The 24,476-nt window shown below is 35.4% G+C and overlaps 1 protein-coding gene across 5 annotated transcripts in view; it reads left to right on the plus strand.

Moving 5' to 3' along the window:
- The window catches only part of BLTP1 (bridge-like lipid transfer protein family member 1), a 211,864-nt gene extending 188,699 nt beyond the window's left edge, over positions 1-23,165 (plus strand). For 3 of the 5 annotated variants that reach the window (XM_060105644.1, XM_060105660.1, XM_060105652.1), the window contains 15 exons: positions 319-520; positions 3,974-4,174; positions 4,982-5,161; positions 7,408-7,545; positions 8,255-8,512; positions 9,408-9,558; positions 9,977-10,134; positions 10,251-10,443; positions 10,659-10,876; positions 14,026-14,277; positions 14,953-15,156; positions 16,302-16,496; positions 16,910-17,044; positions 20,098-20,263; positions 22,609-23,165. In XM_060105644.1, coding sequence (XP_059961627.1) covers positions 319-520; positions 3,974-4,174; positions 4,982-5,161; positions 7,408-7,545; positions 8,255-8,512; positions 9,408-9,558; positions 9,977-10,134; positions 10,251-10,443; positions 10,659-10,876; positions 14,026-14,277; positions 14,953-15,156; positions 16,302-16,496; positions 16,910-17,044; positions 20,098-20,263; positions 22,609-22,825 — 2,868 coding nt within the window. In that variant the 3' untranslated portion in view covers positions 22,826-23,165. Of the gene's footprint in view, positions 1-318; positions 521-3,973; positions 4,175-4,981; positions 5,162-7,407; positions 7,546-8,254; positions 8,513-9,407; positions 9,559-9,976; positions 10,135-10,250; positions 10,444-10,658; positions 10,877-14,025; positions 14,278-14,952; positions 15,157-16,301; positions 16,497-16,909; positions 17,045-20,097; positions 20,264-22,608 lie in introns of those variants that run through there. The other 2 variants (XM_060105669.1, XM_060105678.1) reach the window with 2 other exon arrangements.
- The last annotated feature ends 1,311 nt before the right edge of the window (positions 23,166-24,476 follow it).

The following is a 24,476-nucleotide window of genomic DNA, read 5'->3' on the forward strand; positions in this document are numbered from 1 at the left end:
ATTATGAACAATATGAACATAAACATCTTTAATGTTCTGAATTATCTCTATGTCTACATATTTACTGCTTAGAGATAGTTCCTCAAATATTTAGAGTTTTTAAAATGATACCATTTTGTTAATATACTTTGGTTAATGTATCGTGTGTCTGTTTGAAAAAGGTAGGACACTAAAGACAAAATTCTTTTAAGTGTCAAATAATAAATTTGGTATATGTAGACTGAAACGGAAACTGAATGTAATTTTTGGAGTCCAGTGGGAAGTTTTTTAATCATCTAGCTCCTAGAAACTTATTTTTTGGCTTTCTGCACTTTTTAGCCCTCACAGATCAAGTTTAGCTGTTTACCAGTGTCAAGAGTAGAATGCATGCTAAAACTGCCATCCCTGGACTTGGTGTTTTCTTCAAACCGAGGAGAGCTGGAGACTTTAGGGGCTACGTATCCTGCAGAGACTTTATCCCCTGGAGGTAATGCTCCTCAGAGTGGAACAAAGACCTCTGCAAGCAAAACTGGAATACCAGGTGTGGAAACATTCTTTTATTCAATTGGCATAAAGCCAAGTATTATTTTAACAGTAATATATATTGCCAAATAAATAAATTTGGAAAAGGAGAATATTTGAGAATTAGAGTACTTGTAGAAAAAAATCTATAGGAGATCAAAGTTTTGAGTGTATTTTATTACAAAGGAATGGCAGTGGGATAGCATTTTGTTGTTGGTTTCACATACGCATTACATGCACTATGAGGTATGAATGATAATGTGTTCAAGCACTTCTGAGTGTTTGATTTTATGCTATATTTTTACATTACAAGTAATCAGTGTTGCAAATGGTAAATGAGATGTAGTATTATCTTGCAAGGATTTCTTATCACACTGAATTAAAAGTATATCAGGGCCTCCCTGGTGGCGCAAGTGGTTGAGAGTCCGCCTGCCGATGCAGGGGATACGGGTTCGTGCCCCGGTCTGGGAGGATCCCATATGCCGCGGAGCGGCTGGGCCCGTGAGCCATGGCCGCTGAGCCTGTGCGTCCGGAGCCTGCGCTCCGCAACGGGGGAGGCCACAACAGTGAGAGGCCCGCATACCGCAAAAAAAAAAAAAAAAAAAAAAAGTATATCACATTGTGTGTGTGTGTGTGTGTGTGTGTGTATAAAAACTTTTTATTGGTGAATTTTGTTACCTCCTCAAATGTTTGTTTCATGAAAGGTTTAGTTTTTAAAGCAGAACTGATGATTTCCTGATGAGTTAGTCACACTTCACTGTATTAAAACTGTGTCATTTCTGCCCTAAAAATCATTTAGAGATCACAAATGCAAAAAATAAAGATTTTCTTGGCCATTTTTTAAAAGAGAGACTAGAATGAATGAAAATTGATGAGAGAACTAATGTTCAGTGGTCTTAAGCAGTGGGGGGGCGATTCTGCCCCCAGGGGATATTCCGCAACGTGGAGAAAGGGCTAAAGCAAAACATTTGCTTTGCTGTGTAAATCTCTGAAAATTTTCACAACAAAAAGTTGATATTTTAGAAATAAGATTTTTGCTAATACCATTGCCCACTGTCTTACACTTAGCTCCTAAATATTGCTGCTGGAATTGTATTGTAGTCAACAACATGTTGGAGCAATAGTGCTGGTTTTTGAAAACATATTTTTTTGATTATAAAATTAACTCATTGTTCATTACAGAACATAAAGAAAACAGAAAAGTATCAAAAATGAAAATAATAATATCCCTTTATCAGTTCCTACCTACTCTCTAGCATTTTTGTGAAGATATGATCTTTTTCCCAGGAAAAACTGAAATATGGTCTCTTCTGCTATGTAACTTTCAGAAATTTTAAATATAGGTTTTCCCAAATTATTAAGTATTTATCTCTAAAATAACTTTAATGACTGTATGATATAACATCATTTTGATCATATATTTGAAACTCCCTGGGCTCTTTGGCTTTTATTTTGTGAATAATATTGAGATGAGTATCTCTGTATATAAATATTTTAAAACATCCATAGGATTAATTCTTAAAAGTGGAATTCCTAAGTCAGAGAGTGTAAACATTTTAAGGTGTTTGATATATTTTACTCTCTAGTAAGACTATAAAGATTTCTGCATCTTCACCATAACGTGTCTGAACGCCAAGTTCACTGTACTCTTCTCAACACTTTGCTTTAAATTTATTTTCAATCATTGTTAATATGATTGTTACTTTATTGGCTGTTTGACAGAGGGGGATAAGTATGCCCATGCCCATTTCTCTGTTGGGATATTCACTTTTTTCTTAATGACAAAATATCACAAATTATTAACACAAATTATTATAGCAGTATATATGTACTATGCTAGAAATATATAATGAGAGGAAAATAAAATGAGCAGCTATTTTTATGTCCACATTTATTTTAGAAAATTAAAGAATGAAACAGCACCCCTTATTCTATCATCATAAAACATGAAAGAAGGAATGATGATGAGAATAAATGTATAAGAAATGTAGGTTATGACAATATCCATTCTTTTAAAGGATCTTTACTGAACTTTACTGAGTTCTGGGTCAGTACTAGGGGTTGCATATACTGTAGTGAACTTAGCTAACAGACATAGTGCCTGCTAATATGGAACTTAAATTGAATTTGGAGAAACAGATAATAAGCAAACAAACATGTTTTAAGTGGAAACATGAAGTAGGTTAAGTATGAGTTAGCCAAACAGAGAGTTGGGGGAATAAACACTCCAGGTACAGAATACAAGAATTAAGTAGGAAAGAATTTGACAACTTTGAAAAATAAAAAGAATAAAACTAGTATAAGTGGAGCATGGTGAACAAAGGGTATACTGTCATAAGCAAGATTTATATAGATAGGAAAGAGCCATATCATTCAGGGAAGCCACCGAGAGGTTAAGCAGGGAAGTGGACGTGATTATCATTCACACTTCTAGAACACTAGTCCAGCTGCAGTGTGGCAGTTGCTTTGAGGAGAACAGGAGTGGGAGGAAGCAGGGAGAGAAGTTGGCCATTTCAGCAGCCCAGAATTGATCATTGTTTAGGCTAGAATAGCAATAGTAAGATGGAGGAAAATGGACATACTTGATATATGTTGTTAGACATAGAAATGGTATGGTGATAAATTGCATGATAGGAAGTTAGAAGTGGGAAGGATGACAGATAACTCCCAGGTTTCTGGCTGAGCTATTTGCATGGAAGTGTTACTTACAGAGATGGGAAATACTGGAAGAAAAGCAGATTAGGGGAAAAGATCAGTTCAGTTTTGGACATGGTAAGCTTTGTCTTACCATGTCGGTGATCACGTGTCTGTGATCCATTCTAGCTGGATGTCAAGTAACCAGCGGCAATATATGAATCCAAAAGAAGTCTGGTCTGGAGATACGTATTTTAGAATCACTGGCAAATCATATAAAGCTCCATTCAGACAGTCTCATATTTTTTTATGTTTAAAGCACATTTGGATTTAGTCTGTCCACCCATGGTAGATGTTGCCAGTGAGGGCACGTAGCTGCCTAAGAGAAGGAGATCTTTAACTTTCTCTATTTGTGTACCTTACTCTGTTTCCACTGTTTCTGGGAAATGTGGACTCCAGCTATATGGTTTGGGTTTTTTACAGTTCATTCTTCTCTTCCATTGCTTAAAACCCAGCTGTTTTGTACCTCTTCCACGGCCTGCTTCCTGTAGAACAAAGGAGAAGAGAAACAGGAAACCATGGAGTTGGCCAGTAATATGTATAAATAATTATTTCAAAGATGAACAGAATATTCAGCCTTAGTTTACGAAGTAAATTAACTGGAAAATACATCTAAGTCCTCATTTTAATTTCAAGGATTTAACTCTATTGATCGGTTAATATTTGACTATTTTCACTTTATTTTCAAGTCATGTTTGTTTCTTGAGACTATATTAGTGACAGTTTTTAAAATTTTCTGTGGCTTATAAATATTTTGGTGTTCTTGTGTTCCCTGTAGGTTTGTCAGGATTAGGCAGCCCTCTTGGCAGAAGTCGACATAGTAGTAGTCAGTCAGATCTGACCAGTTCCAGCAGCAGTTCATCTGGGTTGAGCTTCACTGCGTGCATGTCTGACTTTTCCCTTTATGTATTTCATCCATATGGAGCAGGGAAACAAAAAACTGCTGTTTCTGGCCTTACACCTGGATCAGGAGGATTAGGTATTCTTGGCATGTCTGCATCTTTTTCAAATTTATCGCATCTTTTCAAGCTTTGATCTTTTTAGAAATGTTATCTTTAATAATGGATATAAAATGAGATCAGAAACTTTTATTTTTCTTCTTGATAATATCTATCCTGTCTCTACATAATAAATAGAAATATGAAATAAGTAATGTAGGTAAATCAATTATATAAGAATTTTAAAACTCCAAATATTTTATAAGTGATATACACTGTGCAGTCGCTTCAGATATCATTACTTATGTTACTTAAATTTTAAATGTTTCATCAAATCACTATTTGTATAACAAATTATATTTTATAAATAGTAAATTTTTAAAGGGTGTGCATCACATTTGTTAATTTAAAATGAGACTATTATTACTAGTTATTTAGTGAACTTAAATTCCCCTGGCATTTAAAGTGCAGATTTACCATTAAAAATGCATAGGATGTTGATATTAGTGAATGTCTCTTGACTTATTTAGACAAATAATAAAGACACACACTCCATGTCCATCCTAATTTTTGCTGGAGAGATGCTGTAAAAATCATCTATTATGTTTATGGGCTTGAACCTATAAAATTATTGTTAGGAATGCCTAATGCTCATTAGGTCATTCTGTTTAAATTTTTACTCACTTAAGTGATGTTATTTGATAGCATATTCTAGCCTATTGGATAATTTCATGTAATTTCATAATTTCATGTAAGATAGTTGTGTGTGTGTGTGTGTATACATATATATATGTGTGTGTGTTCATACGCATGTGTTTTGGGGTTTTTTTTTCTTTTTTTTTTTAAAGGGAATGTGGATGAAGAGGCCACTTCAGTCACTGGTCGAAAAGACTCACTCAGTATAAATCTCGAGTTCGTAAAAGTGAGTTTGTCTCGGATAAGGCGTTCAGGAGGTGCCTCATTTTTTGAAAGTCAGTCTGTAAGCAAGTCTGCAAGCAAAATGGACACTACACTAATAAATATATCTGGTATTCAATTTTATAGTTTTTTAATTAAAATATTGTTTTTCCAGAATTAAATAAGGGCCTCCTTTTCGTGTTTAATTATTAAATACATTTAGTAATATTAAGCATTCAGTGATAAATTGATTTAAAGGAGAAGAATAACTGTCCAGCCAAGTATTATCTCAGTCCAGGTAATCAATGTTAGAAATATGATTGCTAGATAAATACATGGAAATATCACCCAAGGGCCAAAATATGCCTAATTGAATCACTGAAAACGGCTTCTTCGCTTCTCTACCATGAATTGGTAAAATTTCTGACTTTTTGTTTGATTTTTTAATTAGAAATTCTTAAAACACTAAGGAGAGATGAGTGTTGGAAATTTTTTACTTGGTGTCATTAGATCTTGAGTTGTGTGCATATGTGTTGCCAGCTTTATAACTAGTTACATAACTATGGACAGATTACTTGCTCATTTTCTTTACGTTGTGATTTGAGTATTTAAAATTAAATGCATGTAGAACATTTTGAAGAATTCAGAGTACTATGCAAGTGAAAAATCTTTAAATTATTAACTGAAAAGATATAGTAAGTATACTTAACTCACTCAACACAATATATGTTTGGTCATTCATCAAACATATATTGAGCCTTTATTTTACAGTGAACTTGTGCCAGGCACTCTGCTAGATGCTTGAAGGTGCAGGCATGAATAAGGGAAGGTCTTATGAGTAGACAAATTACAGTGCAGTGTGATAAATCCTATAATGGAGGTTTACTTAAAGAGGAGGAAACATACTCTGCTTTATATGAGTGATCAGAGAAAGCTTCACAAAGGAGATGATGTTGGACCAGATCTTCAAAATTATGTAGGAATATCCTTGGCTATAGCAACATGGTATTTAATGGTACAAAAGTGTCAAAAAGTATGCTTTTGGATCATACTTTGATTCACTGAAGCTGAAGCATAGGTGTAACTGAACATTTAGTTAGTTGTACACAGTAGGTGAGGCCAGAGTGAGAGAGGAGTTGGCTAGAGGTAAAGCTGGTAAAATAGCCCAGGACATGATTGGGGTAGGGGGGACTCATATGCCAGGCTAAAGAATAGGGTTCTGATCCTTTGGGCGGGGAGAAGCCATTAGCATTTTTAAGAAATGGTATGACAACATTGTCCCGAAAGATGACAATACTGTATTGTACGTTTAAAAATCTGTAGCTGGGAGATTTCATGTTAAGTGTTCTTACCACAAAAAACAACCAAAATTATATACGGATTATAAAATAATCTGTTTACATTAAAAAAAAAAAGGAATGATGCTTCAGATTGATGTTTTAGGAAGGGAGTTGATGGTTGAATGAAAAGGGGTGGTAGAGTGGAAAGATGCTTGAGGAAGCTGTTGAAACAGACTAAGCAATAGGGGATGAGGGCCTGAGTTGTTATAGGAAAAAAAGAGTAGAGGGAATGGTTTCAAGAGAAATATGAGAGTCCACAAGCTTAAGGACAAGTTGTATGAGGAGCAGTAGAGGAGACAAGGATGCCTCAAACTTTTAGCTTAGGTGACTGAAGGGACAGTGAGGTCATTAACTTAGATAGACAATAAAGAAGGAAATGCCTATATGACCTTGAGGTGAAAGGGTCTGGTAGGCAATTGGCTAATGAGCTGTGTGGATATGGGCTCAGACTGAAACAGACACTTCAGGTTTGGGAGATGTTGGCATGTAAATGCAACAGAAGCTATGGTGGAGGAACAGAAGGCACATGAAGCAAAAGCAGCAGTGTGCTCAGAGCAGAACCCCTAGAGACAGCCATGAGAGTGCTTTCAGATTAACAAGTCGCTACTTTCTGTCTAAAAGGAAAATAGTAGTTTTTGCCATAGTTATTTGGTTTGCAGCTACTTTTGAGGAAGTTTGTATTCTCGCTCATCCTGATGATTCATTTCCCATATTTGAGCTCTATGTTAAAGCTGGAAGCTGTTTGTAAGACCGATCTTTAGATCCTCTCTGAGAATTTCACGATATCATCACTTGATAATAGAATTCCAACTTGCCCTCACCTTAAAAATGGAACTAACAGTGCAGAATGTGCTATTTTTATCATTTGTGGAACACATTATCACTTACTAATCATACTATGTAACTTATTTTGGTATTTCATGAATTGTAACAGAATTATAATTCAGTTGTGTGATATCATGTCCTATTATTACCTACCATGTGAAAATATTAAAGGTTTTGGAAATGTGTTCTAACAAACTTTATTTATGTATCAGCTGTTTGTGATATAGGGTCTGCTTCCTTTAAATATGATATGCGCCGCCTCAGTGAAATTCTGGCATTTCCAAGAGCTTGGTATAGGAGGAGTATTGCAAGACGCCTGTTCCTTGGAGACCAAACTATAAATTTGCCAAGTAAGCTTGTTTATGTAATTATAAATTATACTTAGGCTGCTTTTCATTTTGATTACAATAGTAACAAGATCCATGATTGATAACACAAACTTTGTCTTACTTGGTAAGTTTTACCCTGCAGTTCTTTCACTCATTCAGCAAATGTCAGTGGAGCCCCTTTAATGTTCAGATAACCACTGGGAGTGCACTAGCACTGGAGGTCACAAAATACTTGCACTCTCAGGGGTTAAGTTCAGCTGATTTTTGTTCTGTAATGATTACCCTGTAATCTTTGTAAAATCTGGAAACGCAGAAATACATTTAACCAAGTTAATCATGGTTAAACATGGAAAATAGAATATATTGGGGACATGCTATCATACTGCATTTTTTCTCGTGGACTTAGATATTGTTGTAGTATTACACTGCGTAAGTGAAAGACAGAGTTAGCATGATACAGTAGAAACTATCAGAAATCTGGGTCTGGGTCTATTCCCTCATCTGTAATATGGGACAGAGTGCCTGTCCTACCCATCTCATGGAGTTTCTGTGAGAATTTTAAAAAATAACATGCTGGAATGTACTTTGCAAACTGTACATCATACAGTTGTCAGAGAACTGGAAGGGATATAAAATGTGATTAGAAATGGTGGAGTGGTGAAATTCCCTTTTTTATAACATGGTGATATTACCCTGTTAATTTTGTTTTTGCTATCTACTTTTCTGTTAGCATCTGGCCCAGGGACACCTGATTCCATTGAAGGTGTAAGCCAACACCTTTCCCCCGAATCTTCAAGAAAAGCTTACTGCAGGACCTGGGAGCAGCCTAGTCAGTCATCCTCTTTCACCCACATGCCTCAGTCACCTAATGTGTTCAATGAGCATATGACAAACAGCACCATGTCACCAGGGACAGCAGCACAGAGCCTAAAATCCCCAGCTTCCATAAGGTCAAGGAGTGTGTCTGATTCTTCAGTTCCCCAAAGAGGTAACACTGCTCTCCTTGTTATCAGTAGTCCTCCAGTGACCCCAAGATAAAAATCTTAATTAGTTATGCCCAGACTTCTGCCCCAAATGCAGGAAGTTATTCTCTTGCAGGTTTTTATGGAGATGCGGGGTTGAGGGAGGAACCCCAAACCAAACAACAGACAAAGCACTTCACAGTATTTGCTAGCAGAAGAGACAGCTGGACGGCTAGTCGCTTTGAAAAGGGATAGGGAGAGAGGCATGAGCATAGTGTTAGCATGCACCACAGGAAGTAAAACAAACCTACAGTGTTGTAAACTCCATATTGAAAAAGTTAATCTTTGCATTCTTTCAGTCATTCTTCTACTCAGCCACTATTTTTTTTAACTCTTATGTGCTCAAGGCTCTACTTGTGTCTAAGTATATAAAATGAATGATGTAGTTCATGTCACAAGGTAAGATTAGAGTATAATGAGTCAATGCAGGACTCAGGATATATACTGAGTCCATAAGAACACAGAAGACAGGCACCCCAGCCAGCCTCTGCATTTCAGAATGGCACTTGCCTTCCAAGTTCTCTTCTTGGCAGCAGCAACTTATGATTTTCTCCTTTGGTAAGAAAATCCTAGGGTGATAAATGATCTGTGCTGCTATATCCCATGCACACCAGAATCTCCTCATATAAGATGGAGCTCATACAGAACTATGAGCTTTCAAGAAGTAAGGCTGGCAACCCTTACTGACCGTTCAGTAAATGGTAACTATTAATATTTTGGAGGCAATATGACAGCTAGTAAATGTTAGGTTTTAACACAAGAATATCATAATTTTATTTTCTGGATTATAGTGATGAGTAGTTTTTGCTTTGTAATTGGCTGAGCATCTATGTGAATGTACATTTGATTTTCTATTTTTAGATTCACTTTCAAAAACATCAACTCCTTTTAACAAATCAAACAGAGCAGCAAGCCAACAAGGGACCCCATGGGAAACACTTGTCGTGTTTGCTATCAACCTGAAGCAATTAAACGTTCAAATGAATATGAGTAATGTAATGGGAAATACAACGTAAGCTATTCAGATACAAAGAAAATACATTTAATCATTAGTTGTAATTTTTCTAATTGTAGTAAAGCAATTCAAAACCTTTTTTTAATGCTGCAATGTTTGAGACAGTGAAGACAGTAGATAAAAGATTATATGCCTTGCTTTATCCTGAAAATGGTTTAATCCTAAAGAGATTGTAACATAAAAACAGCATGAAATATGTCTTCTAAAAAGATAGAAAATGATAAGGAAAATAGCATAATTATCTAGTTAAGAAGAAAGCTTCATCATTAATGTTAATATTCAAATGTTTACCATAGTTTTTATAAGAAATGTATTGTTTCATTGTCCAACTTTTTTGAAATCATCTAACTCCTGTTTTAATTCATTGACTTGGGAAGCCATATGTCTAATTAATAACACTTTTTCTTTTTTATAGCTGGACAACTAGTGGTTTGAAGAGCCAGGGCCGTCTGTCAGTAGGAAGTAATCGAGATCGAGAGATAAGCATGTCTGTTGGTCTAGGAAGATCACAGTTAGATTCTAAAGGAGGAGTAGTTGGAGGGACTATAGATGTCAATGCTTTGGAGATGGTTGGTATGTTGAAATTTTACAACTGAACAATATGTTGAAGAAAAGTATTTGAAAATTGATTTTGATGAGTTTTTCCCATGAGGCATTTCTGTGCAAAGTAATTATTGTTTCTATTTTAGCTCATATTTCTGAACATCCAAATCAGCAACCCAGTCACAAAATTCAGATTACTATGGGTTCTACTGAAGCTCGTGTTGATTACATGGGCTCAAGTATTCTCATGGGTATCTTCAGTAATGCTGATCTCAAGCTTCAGGATGAATGGAAAGTAAATCTGTATAACACACTGGATTCAAGCATTACTGATAAAAGGTATTTAGTAAAATATTACTTTTTCAGTACTTTACAGGACTACTCAACATATTTTTTATCATCCAGTGAGAAAACACAAACCATTTTTCCTGCACAGTGATTTTATATCATACAATTAATATGAATGAAAAAACTGGTGGGGAAGAGACTTTTTCTTGTGCTTTTAAACTGTCTTCTGTAATATGTATGATAAAAGATTCTGTTTTATGCTCTAGTGAAATTTTTGTCCATGGAGATCTGAAGTGGGATATTTTCCAAGTAATGATATCAAGATCAACTACACCAGACCTGATAAAAATAGGAATGAAGCTGCAGGAATTTTTCACTCAACAGTTTGACACCAGCAAACGAGCTCTGTCTACCTGGGGACCAGTTCCTTATCTTCCACCTAAGACAATGACTAATAACCTAGAGAAAAGTTCACAAGAACAATGTAAGAGAAGACTAAGGCTTTATATATGCTTTATCTTTCACTAAATATGTGTTCATTTAAAATAATATCTATATACCATACTTAAAAAGTGGTCCGTATGCTTTTTATCCTGCTCACTCAGCAAAGTACCCAATTTCCTACCCACCAGTGGAATTAGAGGCCATCGTTTGGGAAGTCATTCATTCATTATCTCCTCCCCCTGCCACAGCTCATCTACAATCATGCCATTATTACAGATTACATCACTACACTACAAATTAATTCTTACTTTATTACATAATTACAAGTTACAACTAATGATTAGATATATTTTCTTTTATTCTGAATAGCTTACATTGTATTTCCCATTACAATACTCATGTTCATTTGACTGTTTAATACATACAACTATACTCCATGCTCTTGAATACTAAATATGACAACACCATGTTCTGGTTTAGAGCATGGGCTATAGAATCAGAATGTCTGAGTTTGGATTTATTACCTGTGTCATATTAGGCAGATTTTCATTCAGTACTTCAAATTTTTATTATGTATCAACCGTGTTCTTAAGCACTGTTTTAGGCCTAGGAGATCTACTAGTAGAAAAAATTCCTACCCTCATGGAGCTTACATTTTAATGGGAGAGACAGATGATAACAAATTTGCTAAGTAAGTATGTAAGATAATTTCAGGTAGAGAGAAATGCTGAGAAAAAGAACAAAGCAGGGGCAGGATCATAGAGTCTGTGATACATACTGTGAGGATAGCTGTTTGAGAAAGGGTAGTCAGGGAAACCTTTTCTGAAGTGAGAGCTAGGCTAAGATCTGGGGAAGAGGGTTCTGGGCAAAGTAGGCTACCGAAAGGTGCAAAGCTCCTACAGTCGGGAGGAAACGTACTTGTTTGAGGATCATTAAGGTGGCCCACTGTGGTGGAACAGAGTGAGCAAGCAAGAAAATACTGGACATGAATTTAGAGAGGCCAAAGATAAGATTTTTAATATGATGGGTAGCTATTGGAGAGCTTTGAACCGATCTGATATTATTTGATTCACTTTTTAAAAAATTAATCCTTTTTAAAGCATCACTCTGGCTGCTGTGTGGGGAACAGACCAAGATGGTTAAGAATGAAAGTAAGGGGCTTCCCTGGTGGTGCAGTGGTTGGGAGTCCGCCTGCCGATGCAGGGGACACGGGTTTGTGCCCCGGTCCTGGAAGATCCTGCATGCCGCGGAGCGGCTGGGCCCGTGAGCCATGGCCGCTGAGCCTGCGCGTCCGGAGCCTATGCTTTGCAACGGGAGAGGCCACAACAGTGAGAGGCCCGCGTACCGGAAAAAAAAAAAAAAAAAAAAAGAATGAAAGTAAGGAAATCACTGCAATAATTACCATTACCATTGCTACAGACTTACATTACCATTGTAAGGAGGATTTTTGAGAGTCCAGGCAACAGACGATGGTGGCCTTAACTAGAGAGAGAGTGGTAAAAGTGAAAAGTAGTCAGAAGCAGGATAATTTTTAATGATTTATTAGCACATAAGCAGTACATGTGCATTGGGAAAACAAATGAGAAAACATATACAAGCAAAAAATAATCACATTCCACCCAGAAATCATCACTGTGAACACTTTAGAGTATATACTTTCAGATACTTTTCTATGCGTGTGTGTGTGTATGTATATGTGTGTGTATGTATGTATATGTATACACACACACACACATATGTACCTTTTACCAAAACATTATTCATATTGTTTTGTAGCCTTTTCCAGTCAACAGTCTCGAACTTTCCATTGTGCTAATTATCTCCTCTAGCCACCTCAGCACAGTCTACAACTGATCTAAAATTATATTTACAACTGGTTTGTCCAAACCATTATATCCAATTCAAGATCACAGATTAAAAATGGTTATATTCCTTTACTATTTTTAAATTCAGTATAGCCCTTTTTTTAGTGACCTGACTTGCTGAAGAGACTTGGCCAATTGTCCTGCAGAATATCCTACTTTCTGGGTCTTTTTCAGTTGCTTCCTTGTGGTTTCATTTATCTTGTTCCCCTAGTCCCTGCATTTCCTTTAAACTAGAATTGGTATCAGACGTATATACAAATAGAGGGATGTTCCCAAAAATGCATGGCCTGGATTCTTCCAAAAAGTCTTTGGCATGGGAAACAAACAGGCTTAAGGAATTGTCTTAGATTAAAGGAAACTAAAGAGATATGCCAACTAATACATGATCCTTGCATGATCATGATGTATAATCCTTGGTTAGATCCAGAATGAGAATTGTGGAAAACAGCCAAAAGGATATTATTGGAATAAGTGGGAAATAGAAATATGAATTGTACAGATGACCCTTGAAAAACATGGGTTTGAACTGTGCAGGCCCATGCACAGATTTTGTTTCAATAGTAATGAATACTGTGGTACTATACCATCTATGGTTTGTTGAATCCTGAGGAAGTGTGGATGTGGAGGGCCAACCATAAGTTATACGTGGATTTTCGACTGTGCGGAGGGTCAGTGCCCCTAACCCCCATGTTGTTCAGTGGTCAACTGTATATCTCATTAGTTCTTCTTGAACTTTACTGTGCATCTGAAACACCTGGAGAGCTTTTTAAAATGCAGATTCTGATGCAGTAGATTTGGGGTGGACATAAGAGTGAATTTCTAACAAGCACCGAGGCGATGTTGATGCCACTGGTCCTCAGACCTCACTTTTGAGCAGCAAAGGGTATAAAAGATTTTTTTTCCAGTACTTAAAATCAGGGATCTGCCTTTGATTTCTAGGCCTTCTAATCACTGGTTCACTTAACCCCTCTTCTATTTCACTTGAAGAGTCTAGATGAAATACCTAGTTTACAAAGATACTGTGAGAATTACATAAAATTTCATGCAGGCACTTTGTAAATCATTAATCATTACAGAAGCATTAGTTGTAATTGTTATTAGCAAGTTGCTACTTTCCTGAGTTCTAGCCGTCCTTACACAGCATCTTTTCCCAGGCTGTATCCTTATTAGCTTCTGCTTAATGTTAACCAGGGACTGAATTGTTGTTTTCATCTGTTATCTGAGTCACTTCAGCTGTAGAAAGTAGCCACCTGCTGTTTTCCTACCCAGCATTCAGGATGTTCATGAGATATTTCAGGATAACTGGTTATTTGTTTTCTTGCAGTGCTCGATGCAGCTCATCATCGACATTGGCCTGGAGTATTGAAGGTGGTATCAGGATGCCACATATCCTTATTTCAGATTCCATTACCAGAAGATGGAATGCAGTTTGGAGGATCAATGAGCTTACATGGAAATCATATGACACTAGCTTGTTTTCATGGTCCAAATTTCCGTTCAAAATCATGGGCCCTTTTTCACTTAGAGGAACCAAATATTGCTTTTTGGACTGAAGCTCAAAAAATCTGGGAAGATGGTAAACTGACACATTCTCAGCTTTCACTTTTCCCCATCTTCTTATATGATTATATATGACAAAGTAATTTTCTTTTCTCATATCTTTTATCTGTTTTTCTTATGGTATTTCTGAAATCCATCTCTATTTATTATCATGTATCTGACAGTGTCAAGGAGTTCACTGCCAATGAGTCAGTATCTATAAAGTCTGGGACATGTGAAAGGACTTATTTCTGAACTTACCATCTCACTCTGTTTCTTACTTAGGCAATTAAAGTTTTTGTTGCTGTGGCTGGCCACAGTCAAAATAATAGTTATTGTAAAAATTTCTTATAAAAACATGAAGAGAAGATGACACACAGTGGTAGTGTAAGGAAATTACTTGCCAGTCAATACTATTTTACAAAACTTCTATGGGCAGGCTGTGCTCTTACCTCTATTTACAGTTTCTTTTAGCTTTAATTTTCTACTCAGTGGTTTCTTAATGATGAAGGAAAAAAATGGTTGATGTTCTTCATCTTCTTGGGGATAGATCCAGTTATAACTAAAAGAAAGAGTATTTGTGAATTTTTTTCTCTCTTTTGTACTCCTTACTATGTATGACTTACCTAGCTAAATCTATTGCTCTAGGACCACAACTTTTCTTGCATCTAAATATAGTTTGTTACACTGAGAAACTTTTTTTCCCCTCTAGGCGCTAGTGATCATTCTACATATATTGTACAAACACTGGATTTTCATCTGGGCCATAATACCATGGTTACCAAACCATGCGGTGCTTTGGAAAGTCCTATGGCAACAATAACCAAGATAACAAGGCGTCGCCATGAAAATCCACCCCATGGAGTAGCAAGTGTGAAAGAATGGTTCAATTACGTTACAGCCACAAGAAATGAAGGTTAAAAGTTTGATTCTTTGGAGAGATTTATTTTGTTTTGTTCTATTTTGGGCTCTGTTGACTGTGTTTAGAATTTAAGTGTAGGGAGAATTTCCATTTCTTTAAACAATTTTCGTTTTATTCCAGCTGCCTTAAGTAGCAATATTAGTACATGATTCACCACCCTAGTAGTGCAACATCTCATGGACTAAAATTATTTTAGATGTAACTGAAAACATTCAAAATAAAATTGGTTTAAATAAATTAAATTAAGTTTATTATAATTGAAAAATATTTTTATAGTAATGTTCACATTGGAGGTTTGGGAAAGTTATTATACAACTAAGTAATAGAATACCAAAAATTAAGGTTCAGGATGGCTGGAATAAAATGAAACTAAATATTAGTAATCCTATGAAGTCATAAGTTTAAAGAGAGTGCTTTTGATGAAGTTTTTAAATTGATTTTCATTTTTTAATTTATTAATTTTTTTAATCCTCTCAGAATGGAAAAGAAGATGGCTTGGGCCTCACGGAAAATAGTTGTTACGCACAGGCAACCCTAGGGATCAGAGACTGTTAAAAATGTTCTCAGAACAAAGGAGGATAAGGAAGTACATTAGATTCACCGGTCTTGTAGTAATTCAGTCATGAAAATTCTCATTCTGTGGTTGTTTTTGTGTTAGAGTTTAGAGTACTGCTTTTACCAATCATTTCATCTGTATTAAAAAGCTGACTAGACTGGGACCTGTTAAGACTTGAATGTTTTACTTTAAAAAGACCTCCTGGGACTTCCCTGGCAGTCCAGTGGTTAAGACTTCGCCTTCATTAAATTCAGATACAATTTCAATTGAGAATAATATTCAAAATTCAAGAAACAAAAAAACACAATTTACTGGATTTATCCAAAATCATGTTATAAAGCTTCAATATTGAGAATAGTGAGATATATATTTGTATATGTATGTATATATAAATGTGTCCATATTTATAGAGGCATATAACTAGTCTCAAAATCAAAGCTTAATTATGGCTCTCTTTTTTTTAATGTATTCATTTTCCAGCCTTTTGAAATGATAAAAGTTCTGTGTATCACTGTCATGAAAGCTCTATGCTTATCAATGCCTGTTGGTTTGATTCTTATTGTCTTTATCATTATGCTTGTAGAGCTAAATCTGCTTCGTAATGTTGATGCTAATAACACTGAGAATAGCACTACAGTGAAGAATTCTAGTTTGCTGAGTGGATTCAGAGGATGTTCTAGCTACAATCATGAAACAGAGACTATCTTTGCATTACCAAGGATGCAGCTTGACTTTAAATCTATTCACGTTCAAGAACCACAAGAACCTTCATTACAGAGTATGTGGAAAAACAATCTTTAGTTTCTAAAGTTAACCAAGAAAATTCTAAAGGATCTTCAAACTTCTTTTTTTCCCTGAAGGTTATTTTTGTAATATAATATAATGAAATTGATCTTCTGGTTCAAATTGATTGATATTCTTACCAGCTGTATGACCTCTGGCAAATAATTTACTCCATTTGTGCCTCTTTCTCCTCAAATGGAGCTAATAGGATTTCATCAGGTTTTTATAAGTAAATGGCATATACTTGGAAAGTGCTTAGTAAACTATCATCATCATTCTGTAAGTCATATACAGAAATTGCATTTAAGTGGAGGCATTTACACGGACCCATGTAAATCCCTTGTTAATGGGAAGAGGAAGGGACTTATTTCAATAATCTTTTACTGTAAAAGAACTTTGCCATTGCAGACGCCAGCCTGAAGCCAAAGGTAGAATGCAGTGTGGTGACAGAGTTCACTGACCACATTTGTGTGACGATGGATGCTGAGCTCATCATGTTTCTTCATGATTTAGTGTCAGCTTATCTTAAAGAAAAAGAAAAAGGTGGGTAACATTGTTTTTGTTTTTGTTTTTCCTTTCAAGCTTCAGGAAAGGCAGCTCTCACTACAATTTATATGGATTTTTATGGTCTAGTGATAAAATGGGTAGAATGTATCTCCTTCCTCTATGAGTTACAAATATCAATAAATATATAGTAGTAAGACAATGTGATAGACTTTCTGAGTATCTGCCAGGTACATTTCATTTTTTTCTAACCATATCTCAAACTGAATGGTGTTTTATACTTTACACAATGTTTCCATATATGTTCTGTATATTATCAGGTCTAGTAAGATAGTCTCACAAAAGTTGGAAAAGAAAACCTCTTTGAGGAAATATTGCTAGTCAAAGTGAAATGACTAGAGAAACAACTACATAATAAAGTTAGCAAGACTTACATACAAAATTGGGAAAACCGAATTAAATAAGAAGATATATCTGTCTAGAATGCACAGAACATTATCTTTTTTATAAATATTTAGACCTCAGTAGTGGTATCTTGTTTTCATGAGCTAGCTAACATTGGTTTTACTCACTGGAAACTTAAATGTTGGCCCACTAAGAAACATATGGTGACCCTAATATCCATATGGAATTGGCTGAATATATTATGGTGTGTCCATAGAATGAAATGGAATACTCTGTAGCTGTTTAAAAGAATGAGGTAGTTTAAAATGTCATGATATGGAATGCTCTCCAAATATATGGTCTTTATTCACTCAATAAATATTTATTGTGCAACTATATGAATATACAATGGTAAAAACAACACATGTGCTTTTAAAAAAAAACTGCTTCAAATAGATGAAATTTATTTAATTTATTAAATATAATCAAGTCACACTATAATCACACTATAATAACTGCTTTATTTTTTCCAAGAAGAAAGAAATATAAAATTTATCTTGTAGATATTTCAAAATAGCTTCATGATGAATGTTTGAGTGAAGAAAACAAAGACAGATTTTCAAAAGACCATGTGGAAAGAGTGTAAATATAGCATACATAAATTGAATCGCTCTTCCATTACTATTTAATCTAGATGTGCCAAAAATTCAGTGAGAGTGAAAGCAATAATGATGGCTGGGAGAAATCTATGAGCCACTCAAGTAAAATGACTGCAGGCGTATAATAGGAAATGTTATGTATAATATGCATAGATCCAGTCTTCACATAGAGCAACAAAATATACCATCACTGTTAATCCTCTTGTTTTTCTCTCTGCCTTAATGTTTAAACTTAATGTGGAGAAACACAGATTCTAGATAAAGCTGTGAAGTGCAGAATTCTTTTCTAGTCTACCTAGGTATGAATGCCTGCCAGATTTCTTTCCCTCAGGTATTATGTGGAACCTTTGTCACTTTATGAAATACTGTGTTGGCCTGCCATGAACTCTGTGCTTCTTCTAAAATGTATTTTTTTTTAGAAATTGTTGTAAGACATTATTTCAATGAGAAAAGAGAAAATAGGGACTTGATTATTGGACTTACAGTAACAAAATTACTTATGGGGATTTTAATTATAAATAAAATATTTTAATAGCTGTAAGTATATTTTTTTAAAAAAAAAACTAAAAGCAAGTACTGTTGGGCAAAATAAATATAAACATGCCTCAGAAAATTCTTAACAGCATGTAAGACTAGAGCAGAATCAACATATTCCTAGAACATCCAGATAAACTGTAGTACTGTAACCACCATCAATAATAAACAAAAGCAGAGCAACAGACCAAGCAATAACTGAAGACATCTGTATTCTGATGTGGTGTGAGAGTACAGCTTCATGCCTAGGTTCATTCCCAATGAATATATTATCCCACTGCTAATTAACAGTTATAACCAGAGCTACATAATATATATCATATTTCATATTAATCATTATTTTATGCCCAATTTGTGTCTTGAAAACCTGTGCCCTATAGGAATGCTGTATTTATTAAAGATCATATGAAAGCTACTTTTGTCCCAGATTCAATTTTAAATATATCATTTATGATCACCAATTTTAAAAGACTTCATTTTTCATAAAACATTTGAGTACTCAACTATGAAGAGTGAAAAGACTGCTTACCTAAAAAACTCCTAAGTTAGTACAGCTGTTCAAATATATATATATATATATATATAGGCATTAACATTAAAAAACCATTGAGGGCTTCCCTGGTGGCGCAGTGGTTAAGAGTCCGCCTGCCGATGCAGGGGACACGGGTTCGTGCCCCGGTCCAGGAAGATCCCACATGCCGTGGAGCAGCTGGGCCCGTGAGCCATGGCCGCTGAGCCTGCGCGTCCGGAGCCTGTGCTCCGCAACGTGAGAGGCCACAACAGTGAGAGGCCCGCGTACCGCAAAAAAAAAAAAAAAAAAAAAACAACAACAAAAAAGGGCCCCTCTGGTGGCGCAAGTGGTTGAGAGTCCGCCTGCCGATGCAGGGGATGCGGGTTCGTGCCCCGGTCTGGGAGGATCCCATGTGCCGCGGAGCGGCTGGGCCCGTGAGCCATGGCCGCTGAGCCTGCGCGTCCGGAGCCTGCGCGTCCGGAGCCTGTGCTCCGCAACGGGGGAGGCCACAACAGTGAGAGGCCCGCGTACCGCAAAAAAAAAAAAAAAAAAAACCCATTGAGCTGTACACTTTAAACGAGTGAACTACATCTCAAAAAAGCTGTTAAAAAGTCATCCATCTACAGGCATTTCTTTAGGAGCCCTATAACTGTCAATTTCAGTGTCCTGTGCCTGCTATCAAGTAAATCTCAGTATTCTTTACTCTATGTTTTAGGCACACAGATACATGTAAAACATGTGCTATTACTCAAAAATAAATGATGACATGTTATTTCTAATTCTTAGAATAAAATAACTTCAATATTGTCTTTCTCCAAGAAATACCAACAACTGGCACTTACTTATGGCTTATTTTAAAATATTTTTTAAGAAATGTAATTAAATGAGGCTTTGGCCAGTTTATAAATAAAAACAAATGGAGCCAATTACTTTGTTCATTTAGTGACTTAAAATAAATTTATAAGATATGTATTTGCAATATTAATATATCATTTTCCTTATAGCTATTTTTCCACCTCGGATTTTATCTACTCGACCAGGACAGAAAAGTCCAGTTATCATTCATGATGAAAATTCCTCTGACAAAGACAGAGAAGACAGCATCACTTACACTACTGTGGACTGGAGAGATTTTATGTGCAATACATGGCATCTAGAACCCACTCTTAGGTAAGGAGTGGGTGTACATATTTACCTATTTCCTATGAGATTATTATGAGAAAAGGGTTATAAATAATGCAGCAGGTTAAATACGGTTTACCAAAAAATATTTTTATGTTAGTCACTTACAACCTCTACAGCTTCTGATATCTTTGCTGCTCCTTTTTTCTCTTGTAAGTGCTTCTAAGCAAGGCAAAAGAAGCTCAAACAACTGAGAATAGCTCCGTGCTGATGAGCTATCCAGTGTGTGACATGATATCCTGTCGGTTAATCAGTAAAAAATGAGAGTAACTCCACTTTTGCAGTTGCTATTATTTTTTCACCATCTCAGCAGGATGTTATTTTCAGGTGTTTGAGGTAGCTACAATAAACTTCTGTAAGATGCACAAGTCATACATCATCATTAAGGAGTCATTACAATTTCTCACAGATGTCAGGACAATGTAATAGAACCTACAGTGTCACAGTGTCTTTCTGTCTGCATACTAATAAGCAACATAAAACCATCCTGAAATGTCAGACTTAATTCAGATTTAGGTTCCTTTACTGTGTCATGTTCTACTACAATCACAATCCCAGCTACATCACATTGTTTTCATATCAAACTTTCCAAAGTATTTTCTAGTTTTAATTACATTAAACTTCTGCTGTAACTAGCGGTACTTGCTCTGTATGTCCTTGTGTGTGATTTAACACAAACTTCCTGTTATTTTCCTCTTTCCTCTCCTCTGCTTTGTTAATCAAATTATAACTGTCCATCATGCAATAACAGTATCAAAAAAAGTCCAGCACAACATTCTGCAGAATGATACATATTTCATTTAGACGTTATTTTTCAGATATATTTATGCCACAGAATCATTCCAAACTAGTAAGATCTCCATTATTCAGTGGACTCCTGTATAAGCAGAAAGTAGTGACTTTGTGTTAGTAATTTGTATTTAATAAAATATGTTGTAACCAAATCAACAATACACTTTGGTATTAATAGTACATATACTCATGAGAAATATTAACAGTGTCAATATTAAAATACTGCAAAGGTCCTAATACAGAAAACTGTTCAGTATATGTAAATCTCAATAAGTATAATGAAATTGACTATCTTTTAATTTAAAATGAGAATAAAAAGTTAAATTTGCCATAAACACATATATATATATATATATATATTTTAGATACCTATCAAGAGATTAAGCAATACGATATACTGGTGGAGCCTGTGGTTAAGGGCTCCGGCTCTAAGCCCAGCTACATAGCATAGCGGCTGAGTGACCTTGGCCAAAGGATCTAATGCCTCAGGTGCCTCATATGAAAAATCTGGAAAATGGTATTATTACCTACATTCCAGGGTGGTTACATGAGTTAATTAATGGAAAAAGCTTATTAAACCATTAGAGTTTTAGCAGACCAGTGCTTCATACCCTCCTTTTCCCTACCTAAGTTCAGGATCAATTGAAACAGCAAGAGGCAGCTGGAAATCAAAATTACAGCTTTAATACTTATAAAGCTGATAACAGAATGTGGTTTGGTGTCAAGCAACAATGTCTTTCTATTACAAAGTCTAGGTTTGGACTTACCTACAGGGTCTCGATGCAGAACTCAAGTAGGAGGTGAGGGGCAGAGGGATGCTAGAGTTGTGCAGTCAGCAGCCGTGTGTACTCACCTAGCTACAGGTAGCCACGAACAGTCTTGGGCTAACTATTTAGGGGCCTGTCCTTGAAAAACCTATGGCATGGAGGAACAGTTCAAAATGAGTGGCTCCTGAAGAGCAGGTAGGGAGGAGGGTACTGAACTACACTACTCAGTTCTTCTGTTAATTTGCCAATCAGATAAATCATCAATAAGGGGGCAGAGAAAGACCAGGTGTGTTTCACTAATGCTGTTCTTCTATATGGAAGAAAATAGAAAGAATAGGGAGAAAATGGTTCTTCCTTCAAACATGTTTAGCACATAGCAAACACTTAGTAAATTTTAGCCTTTTTCTCCCAGCTTTATTGAAGTATAATTGACAAAACAGATATTTTAAGTGTACAACATCATGATTTGATATACGTGTACATCATGAAAGGATTCCCCCCATCAAGTTAATACCATCTTTTAGAATGAGCCAGATGTCCTTTAAAGGTTTAAGATGACCATGTAACTTGAGGCCTAAAATAAATTAATCATGATGAAATTCATAAATGCCGTTGCTGTGTAGGCTCACACATTTTTTGAGTGCTATTACAGTGAATCCAGGAATTGCAGGTTAGATAATCATTTGCATCTACTGAAAATACTTTGTCTTGAACCTATCTTCAGGACTGTGCTAGGGCACTGTACTCCTTAATAATAATTTATAATTATTTTAGATTAATTTCTTGGACTGGAAGAAAAATTGATCCAGTAGGCGTTGATTATATTCTTCAAAAATTGGGCTTTCATCATGCCAGGACTACTATTCCTAAGTGGCTTCAAAGAGGAGTCATGGACCCACTGGACAAGGTTCTGTCAGTTCTTATTAAAAAACTCGGTACTGCACTACAGGATGAAAAGGAAAAGAAAGGAAAAGATAAAGAAGAACACTAAAAATGTAACTTGATCTGTGAACAAATTTTGATTCTGTCCATTAAGTTTTATTACACTGGAGTGTTGGGTTTTTGGGGGGTTTTTTTGTATAGTAAAATTATTTTAAATATAACTTTAAAAAATTCTAATTTTGTGGCCATTATATTAAAAGTTTGTAAGTTAACCTGTTTATTCTAGTTCCACCATTCTGTATACAGTGAAGTATTGCATGAGAATGTAAATTTTGTGAAAAACTAGATTAAAATATACACATTTGCTCAGTAAGGTTTATAACTGTATTATGTGCAATATGATTCCTGCATCTTTAAAATATTTTCAGAATAACTGTGAATTTCCTTTGTTATTGGCCATAACGTTTAGAAAAAAATTTTGTTGATAATGTGACTTTTTTTTTTTTGGACATTAATTGCTTTTTCTTTTTTTTAAGTGTAGACTTGTATAAATACCTATTTGTATATAGTTTGAGTAACTGTGATACAAATACATACCACTAAAGTATTGTTTGTAACTACTGTAATAAAGTCACAATAATTGGTTTCAGTCTGTAGTTGTTTGAGACTTTTCTTCCTTTTATAGCTTATTTTTATAATTAATAGATGCCCATCCTGGGTCAGTTACTGTTTTCACAGAAAAAAATACTTATAAAAAATTATCTCAGGGAGAGGTACAGCAGAGGCTTCAGAAATATTAGGTATTGTTCTATTTCTTAAGCTACTGGTGAGTACACAGCTATTTGTTTTATTATACTATATTCTTTATATATTTATATGTATTCCTTGTGCATACGAATATGTATAATATACATGTAAATATAATAAATAAATTTTAAAAGAATAGCAAAATCTAAAGTAATATTCAAAGGTAGCTATAATACTGTTAATCACAACTCAGGTTTGAAATCTAGCTAAGTCAATAGTCAGTTTAAAGGCTGGGTAAAAGAGTAGAACTGAAGAACCATGAGCTAGAAAACACCTCAAGAAAGCCTCTGGTGCAGACTTTTGCATTTATTTGTTCTGACAGATTAAAAGCTCAAGAGTCAAGACACTTAGCCAAGGGTGTGTGTGTATAGGTATGTATGTAGATATGCATGTACACTAAGTGTCAGTAGGGGAATTAAGAACTGCTATCTAAGGTCACACAGCAATTCAGTAGCAAAACTAAAACCCTAGTGTCTAGAATCATCATTTTGTATTCTGCTAGACCATCTTATGAATCATCTGCCTGATCTCTGTTTCCCCCTTGGCAGCCCTACAGTTGGGAGCAATAGGTACAATATTTCTGTTGGTCAAGCTTACCAGAGAACTATCTAAGATAGTTACTTCATAAAACAACAGAATAAGTAAAAATTTTGAAAATTAGTTCCTGGAGTTGTACTTCAGGTATTAATTCTCTGCTTCCAAGAAACAGTGTGCTAGTAGTAAGTTCTAAATGTGAAAAATTTCCTCTGGCTTTAAATGTATTGATATATGAGATTACCAAAAAAACGACATAAGTATAAACTCTATTTCTGGTACTTACTGTGGTAACGCTATCAAAAAAAGGGCAATTTAAAATAAATCTGTAACTTGAAAATTTCTGTGGCTCTGTTGGACAAAGCTATGGGAAAACCATATTTGTGCAGTGCTGGTAGGAGTGTAAACTGGCACAACCC

Source organism: Mesoplodon densirostris, chromosome 1 (assembly GCF_025265405.1).
Source record: "Mesoplodon densirostris isolate mMesDen1 chromosome 1, mMesDen1 primary haplotype, whole genome shotgun sequence".
Lineage (NCBI taxonomy): Eukaryota > Metazoa > Chordata > Mammalia > Artiodactyla > Ziphiidae > Mesoplodon > Mesoplodon densirostris.